We start from the raw sequence: 7,474 nt of genomic DNA, 5'->3' as shown, positions 1-7,474 counted from the left end.
TGACCTATAACGGCTTCCTTTTCAATTTTATAAATAATTGCCCGTTAATGATTCTTACTTCTGTGTTTATAATGCATCATATGTATTTCAAAAGAGATTGGTGAAATTATCCGTACAAAATTTCTAAATGACATGACTTATTGTTCGTATAAAATGTACACACAAACAAAGTAAAAGCTACTCCATCTGTCTCAAATTATTTGTTGCTTTTTTGTTTTACACATCACGTAAGAAGTAGCATTACTTATGAGGGGTATTTGACCTACTTTATCCTTAATTATGTCTAAGTTATAATTTCTCTATTAAATATTTAATTTATTATGTGTATTCCTGTTAATGACAAAATTCTACTAAGGATAAAATGGAGAAGAAATAATTAATTATTTCTTGAACTTCTAAAATGATAAATAATTTGAGAGAACTATTTTTAGTAACCATAACAAACAATTGAGACGGAAGGAGAAACATTGGGCAAAAGTACATCCACAAAAGTTACTCTATACACCAATAAAAAGGGCCGAAGTGATAGTGATCTTAATAAATTGATCCGAGGGTAAAGAATGAAAATATGTAAGGGGGAAACAACTTTAGTAGCCACATGTAGCAACTTCATTGCATCAAAGAATCAAAATTACTATATAGTCCTGTGAGGACTACAAAAAAGTCCTCATTCCCTCTCATATATATATTAGTAAAACTAGTACAGTTCTATCTGACAAACAACATCTTCCAAGTTATTTTCATGGTCAACCGTATCACTATTATCTCGGATAAAATTTACAAATAAACACTTATTCCTATTGCCGAAAAATAACGTTGTCGTGAAATTTCAAGTTACACAAGTAAATTCAAAAATATTATTTTAGAATCTCATTTATCGAATTTGAATATGATAATATACTTTTTTTTTTTTAAACAGGACCAAAAAATGATCATTAAAACTATTTTGTATCATAGTCCCCAAGCAGCTCCAGAATCTCTCAATTGGGAAATTTGGCCCACCAGAAGGAATATCAGTTCCATGCCAAGTTACTAGTCACATAATTTACTCTTTAATAATTGACGAAAGGAGTGGTTGACAGGGAATTGGACGTGCCACTTGTCATGATTCAAATTGGCCAATTATACTTCTCTGTATAACTATAAACCTCACAAATTGAAATATATCCAGCCAAATTGGGTCGTCCACATTCTTATTCCTCTTACCCTCTGTTTGGATGGTTGTTTCCCGTGGTTCATTAATGTACAGTATAGTATGGTACAATATGGTGCTGTATTGTATTGTATTGTATTGCATATTAATTAGCTGAAGACAATGTTTGGATAGACTGTATCGTTTGTTGTGGTTTAATAACATTTGTATTGTTTGATTTGACTGTAAGGTACTGTATAATAACTTGTAGGCTTACTAAAATACTCTTAACTCTTAATTAGAAATTAGTTTATATATATTAATAAAACTCAGGTAAAGAATAAAATAGAAACTTTAAAAATAAGTAGGTAGTGAGTGGGGGCGGTGGAGGGATGGGTGGTGTGAAGTGGGTGGTTGTTGGATGAGGGTGGGGGTAGTGGGTGGTAGGGTGGGGGTGAGTGGTTGTGGGGGTGGTGGTGAGAGGTAGTGGGTAGTGAAGGGGTGGGTGGTGTGAAGTGGGTGGTTGTGGGATGAGGATGGGGGTAGTGAGTGGTAGGGTGGAGGTAAGTGGTTGTGGGGGTGGGGCTAAGTGGTGGGTCTTTGGAGGGGTGGGTGGTGTGAGGTGGGTGGTTGTGGGATGAGGGGGGGGTGCGTGGTAGGGCGGGTGTGGGGGTGAGTGGTGTGGGTAGGGTGGGGGTGAGTGGTAGAGTGGGGGTGGGGTGGATGGTGGAGGGTGGAGCAGGGGTGGGGTGGGGGATGGTGGAGGGTGGGTATAATGGGGAAATGAAATACGTAAACGAAAAATCACCAAATCCGTTACAAAATTGGGACTTTTCGAGGTTATAAACCATGGGATGAACCACGGGTTTACAACACCATACCACATAATTTTAAGAACAATGAAAACAAACATCCTTTCATACAAAACCATACATTAATGAACCACGGGAAACCACCATCCAAACAGGGGGTTAGTTTGGCAATAATGTATTTTCAAGGACCTAACTTGCACTACAAAAGCTACCTCAAATAGAGAAAGATAGTTAAGTCTTATAAGGAGTCCAGAGTTCTTGTCCTCAGTGAGATCTATTTCATTCATCACTCCCTCACGCCTAGATCCGGACATTCTTTATCCAAGGTTCCACTATCCTGTCTAGAGCGTGCACATTCATGAATCAGGTGCTTCCACACCCCCACCTCCCCCTCCCCCCTTCGGCAACTGCTTGACACCCAGAGCCCCCATATTGGATAGGGTTTGACTTTGGTACCATATCAAATTAGGTCTTGACCTAATTCACACCCCAAAAACTAACTCAAATGCATAAGAATTCCCAAGTCATATAAGAAGCTCAGGGTTTTCGTTCTTTACTGTGATTCATTCCGTTCATATAATTTGAGCTCATTTATACTAAAACCGTTAAGAATTTTTACGTTATCTTTGTATTTTAACATGTTATAAATGGATTGGTTTCCAGCTGCACTACAGGATCCCTAGTTTTTGTGAATTATCAGCATCTGGCTGGCCGATAGCAATAGGTCGGCGTAAACATGAATGGAAGGAAAGTTAGATTTTGTGAATTACTGTGAGATGTCAACTTCGCATGGAGATGGAGTAATGAGTGGTTGTAAACTTCCCACTCTGAGGCCATGAAACACAGCAAAAGTTGTCGTGGACTGATATGATGCATACACTTGTTTTCATTTGTTTGCCTCTAATAACTTTAAAATATCCGCCTATCACCTTCGACCTCCAACCCAAGCTTTGTCTTTGGAAAAATCCAACCTGCCACTGAAAATGTGTCTCGAAACAACCGGAAAATACACGTGATATTTAAATAGAGGGCAGTATTTGATATTATGAGTTTCATTTTTAAGATTTTAATTGTTCAACTCATTATATTTTAAAAATTATGGGTACAGATATATTATTTATTGTAATTTTATCGAATTTTAGATATAAATATTTTGTTTCATGTTGAAAGTATTGGGTTCAGATAAATTAGCTGACACAATGTTATAATCGTCTCTGTATTTACACCACATAAAGAAAAAAATTTCTTAAAAGTTGTACAAATTAAAGTGAAATACAATATTTATTACTATCATCAAATGATAAAAGTTTATATAAATAATATATTTTCATTAATTGGTTTAATGTAAGTATTATAATCGATTAATTTTTTCCCTCGAGTTTGTTAACATTCACCACAAGCCAAAGCCAACTTATAGTTCAATTCGTAATATTACAAATTAGAATTCCTTGCATATAATACTTAAATCTTTTTCTATTGTTTTGATTCTCCATATTTTTTTTTTCTTAAAAAAGAAATCAATGTAGTTATAGTGTATTAGAACTGTAGAAGAAACTTTTGAGTCTTTCCCTACATAGTCTTTTTCTCCCAGTGGCTCGTCTCCATTTACACAAACGTTAGGTTTTACAACTTTGTTAAATATCAAGTCTTTCACGCAAGCCATCTAGATGAAGCCAAATTCCCATTTCAAGAATTATGCATGTATCTAACTACTTATATCAATTACTATTTGCTTGCTTGACCATCTTTTTCCACTACCAGTTAAGTATCTCTGTCCCTGTGATATTTTTCGCTTCACGAGATTCAAATCATGTTAACTTTGATCATCATTTTAAATTATATGTTTTCATATCATGACATGAGAAAAATTGTAGTAATTTATAGTACTTATTCTATAGTTTTTAATACATTTTAATTTTAAAATATTGAGTTAATCTAATTTTATCTAATTTAAAAAACTAGTCAAATTAATCATCGAAAAGCGATAAATATCACATAAATTTGAAACGCAAGGAGTATATGAAAGGAGCAATATACGTATATTTTACTAGTATAGTCGTTTCAATAAGAAAAGGTAAAATGCACCTCCATTGAACAATTTCCGCGGTAAGAGCCAATCGTTAAAATGCGTGCACTTGATAAGGGCAGTATTCTAATATCTAATTTCCTTTGACCCACAAAAGGAACTAAAAAGATAACCCTTTTCAATTATTAATAAATAAAATGAGACAAGTGCTAATATTATTCCTGTGCCACAAATATGAGGTTAGAATGTAATTAAAGTTTAAAAGATATCAGACCTTTTTTTAGACGACTAACAGAGCGCTAATTGGAGCAACTAAATTTGAATACGCGTTGAAAAATTCCATATTTGAATGCCAAAGCTCCAATCCGAATCTACAACTTTTTACTATTAATACAGTATTACTACTATTATTTTTCGTGCTGCATTATTCATGGGCCTACCCTATGGAAATTTTTTTATTAAAGAAAATTTGAGAATGGTTAAATTGCGGCGAACTTTTTCTGACACCAAGTTATATGGTCCCAATTAGTCCTATATGAATATGAGTAACCTCCCAACTTCCTCCACTTTCTGTAAACTACTATTAACTCCCACCTCCCACAATTTCTATATCATCACAATTAATTTTCCATCAAAAACAATATGAAGAAATCAGGTCTCTTAGCAGCCTCTGTTTCTGCTGCTGCCATGTCTTGTACTACATCCACCACCACTACTACTTCTATCAAAGTTCGAATTTCTCTTCAGAAGGTAAACTTCCAAGTTTTTTCGGATTTTCCTATGTATTCTCTGTTCTGCATCATTTTAATGTCGTTTGTGTGCATAGAAAGTTATCTCCTTTTATATTTTCTTGAATAAAATTGTAGGCCGTGAGCAGAGGTGGATCCTGAAAATAAATTTTATGGATTCAATCTTAAAGATTCTTAGCATTAAATACCTTATGTTTAAATTTATGGGTTCATATATACTATTTATTATAATTTTAATAAGTTTTTACTCATAAATTTATATTCCGCGTTGAAAGTTAGCCCTATCTACCACGTTAGATACGCCATTGACAGTGAGTGATCAAAGGTGGGGTCAGAATTTGAAGCTTATAAGTGTTAAATTCATTTTTTTTTTTTTTTAAGTTTCTTGGTTCTTGAATTAATAATTTATACATATTCCACGAATTCTTAAGACAAGCATTGAGTTTGAACCAAAGTTAGTAGCACCCATATCTAGCATATAAGTAATGGGTCTGGGACTTGGACCCTACATAAGTATGATATATGGACATATTTTGAATTCTGTTGGATTTATTGAATTCGTTTTGTTTCAGGATGATAATTTGAAGAAAAAGGATGGAAATTGTTCAAAGCCTGTGAAAGAATCACCATCTTCAGATAAATTTGCGCCCAGATTTGATGGATTGAGGTTTATAGAGACACTGGTCACTGCTCACAGATAAGTTTACAAGACACAAAAAAGTTTTAGATGGATAGTATATTACTAGGAGATTATTATAAGAGAAAAAAAGGAGGAATATGATACTGTCATTATAGCCCTATTAAGAGCTATATTCTCTGAATTCAGTTATACCAGAATTACACGATTGTTTCAAGGATCAAAGTTCAAACAAATTGTAACTTATTTTCTATTTCAATGAAGAACTTAAGATGCTGCGGTTCAAAATTGTATAGATTTTTTAGGCTGGTTCTGTATTTTTAATTTAATTATGGGCAACTATGTTTGACAATACTACAGCTTTGACCACCTTACTTTATTTAATTGGGTTTAATGGTATGACGTATACTATTACTTTTTTATACAATGTTCACATAGTTTTAATTTGCAGAAATCATCTCTGCTGGGAAAATATGTACCACTAAGAAAAGGGAAAAATGTAATATTCCCTGTAAGTACTAGTTGAGTTTTAGCAGTGGGAGTAAATTTTCCTTTTTTCTCCGTTCAATTTTGTACTACGAAAAGTGCTTGCACATGATTAGTGTGACTGCTAGTTAGTCAAATAGGAGCAAGATCACTACTTTAATTCTGCAAGTTGCTTTGTTCTTCTCTTTTAAAATTAACTTTTAAATTCACATTTCAAAATCAGGAAATAGCCACTTAATTAAAAGGTATTCCGTGAAAGTTGGTTACAGACTTAAAGTAGCTCTTGGAAATATGCACTTCCTTAGTACGTAAGCAAGACGTTCAAGTCACAAACGCTTTCAAAGACCAAGTGTTCTTGGCTAGGGGCCTTGGCTTGTTGACAAATAATTCCTCATTGTTAAAAGTATCGTATAAATCGAACCTTGATCAAGTATACATAGTCACGTCCTGCTGAAATTAATAAAGTATATGCTTATTGAACAACACTTGTAGACACTAATGCTTGCATCAGGGTATGCTGTCTGCATCACACTCTTTAGGTGCGGCCCTTCTTCGGACCCTCCCAACATGGGATGCTTTGGCACCGGGCTGCTCCTTCATTGAACAACGCAGTTCCAATATCTTTCTAGTTATTCTATCTTTAAGCTGGTTACATCCCTTGGACGCTAAATTGTGCCACAAAACTTTCAGTAATTCCTAATTTCGACCACACAAAAAGATGGAGACAGGCTATTTTAGTAACAACCATGGACATCAAGTCAATCTCATCCGACTAGACATTGATTCATGATTGAAGGAGATACGCATCCTTCGGTTATCAGTTATTGATATTAAAATGAACTTCATATTTCACTAACAATAAAAAAAAATTCAATAATTTGGACTCTCTAACTTATGTGATCTCAGGACGGGAATAGTTTATAGTGTCAACACACAACTTGGTAGTGGTCAAGACTTTCTTGTCCTTACTATGTCTTTAATTAAGAATGAACCCACTGGGAACTAAATGGAAAGGAAAAGAGTATTCTAGAAGGGAATGGAGAGGGAAAATATGGATATAAAGCGGGTACAGAAGATATTCAGGAAAAGAATTACAAGTAGAACAAGACTTTGATCAGAATATCTCTGCAACCATTATCATGTCGTGTTAAATCTTATCCTTTATGTTATAAGTTGTTCACTCAACACACATTTCAAGTCGAGACGCACTGTGTTGAATCCCTCCTTGATCAACCTATTGGTGTTTAAAGCTATGTTCTTTCGACCTCTCCAAAAATGTTACCGCACCACCGGTGTCTGATCCTCCAAAAACGCGCTACTTTTGAAGGATCTGACATGCATTCCGCAACATTTTTAAAAAGTCTAAGCAACATCGGTTGAAAGTACATGCCAACAAGATTTAATAAAAGAAAACACTACACATTATTTTGGCTTGGCTTTGGCAAAAGTTGAACAAGCCTTTTCAGAAAAAAAAATTCTGCCTTTTGTAGCATCAACCGTCTGTTTCTTCCTCGAGAGCCCAGAAATAAAAAAATGCACCCAAATTATTTAATTTTGAACATCAAATGCCCTTATTCAAAAGGCATTGCTTCCAATGAAAGGGTTTAACAGTATTAGCCAAGAAAACAAAGG

The 7,474-nt window shown here is 34.6% G+C and overlaps 1 protein-coding gene across 1 annotated transcript; it reads left to right on the top strand.

Moving 5' to 3' along the window:
- The first annotated feature begins 4,458 nt into the window (after window positions 1-4,458).
- Window positions 4,459-5,708, top strand: LOC132035937 (uncharacterized). Its single transcript, XM_059426117.1, has 2 exons — window positions 4,459-4,720; window positions 5,292-5,708. The coding sequence occupies exons 1-2, from the start codon at window positions 4,613-4,615 to the stop codon at window positions 5,418-5,420; spliced, it is 237 nt and encodes a 78-aa protein (XP_059282100.1). The 5' UTR covers window positions 4,459-4,612; the 3' UTR covers window positions 5,421-5,708.
- The last annotated feature ends 1,766 nt before the right edge of the window (window positions 5,709-7,474 follow it).

The sequence above is a fragment of the Lycium ferocissimum genome, chromosome 11 (assembly GCF_029784015.1).
Source record: "Lycium ferocissimum isolate CSIRO_LF1 chromosome 11, AGI_CSIRO_Lferr_CH_V1, whole genome shotgun sequence".
Lineage (NCBI taxonomy): Eukaryota > Viridiplantae > Streptophyta > Magnoliopsida > Solanales > Solanaceae > Lycium > Lycium ferocissimum.
Note: the sequence above shows the minus strand (reverse complement) of the source record. Positions and strands in the feature narration are given on the sequence as shown.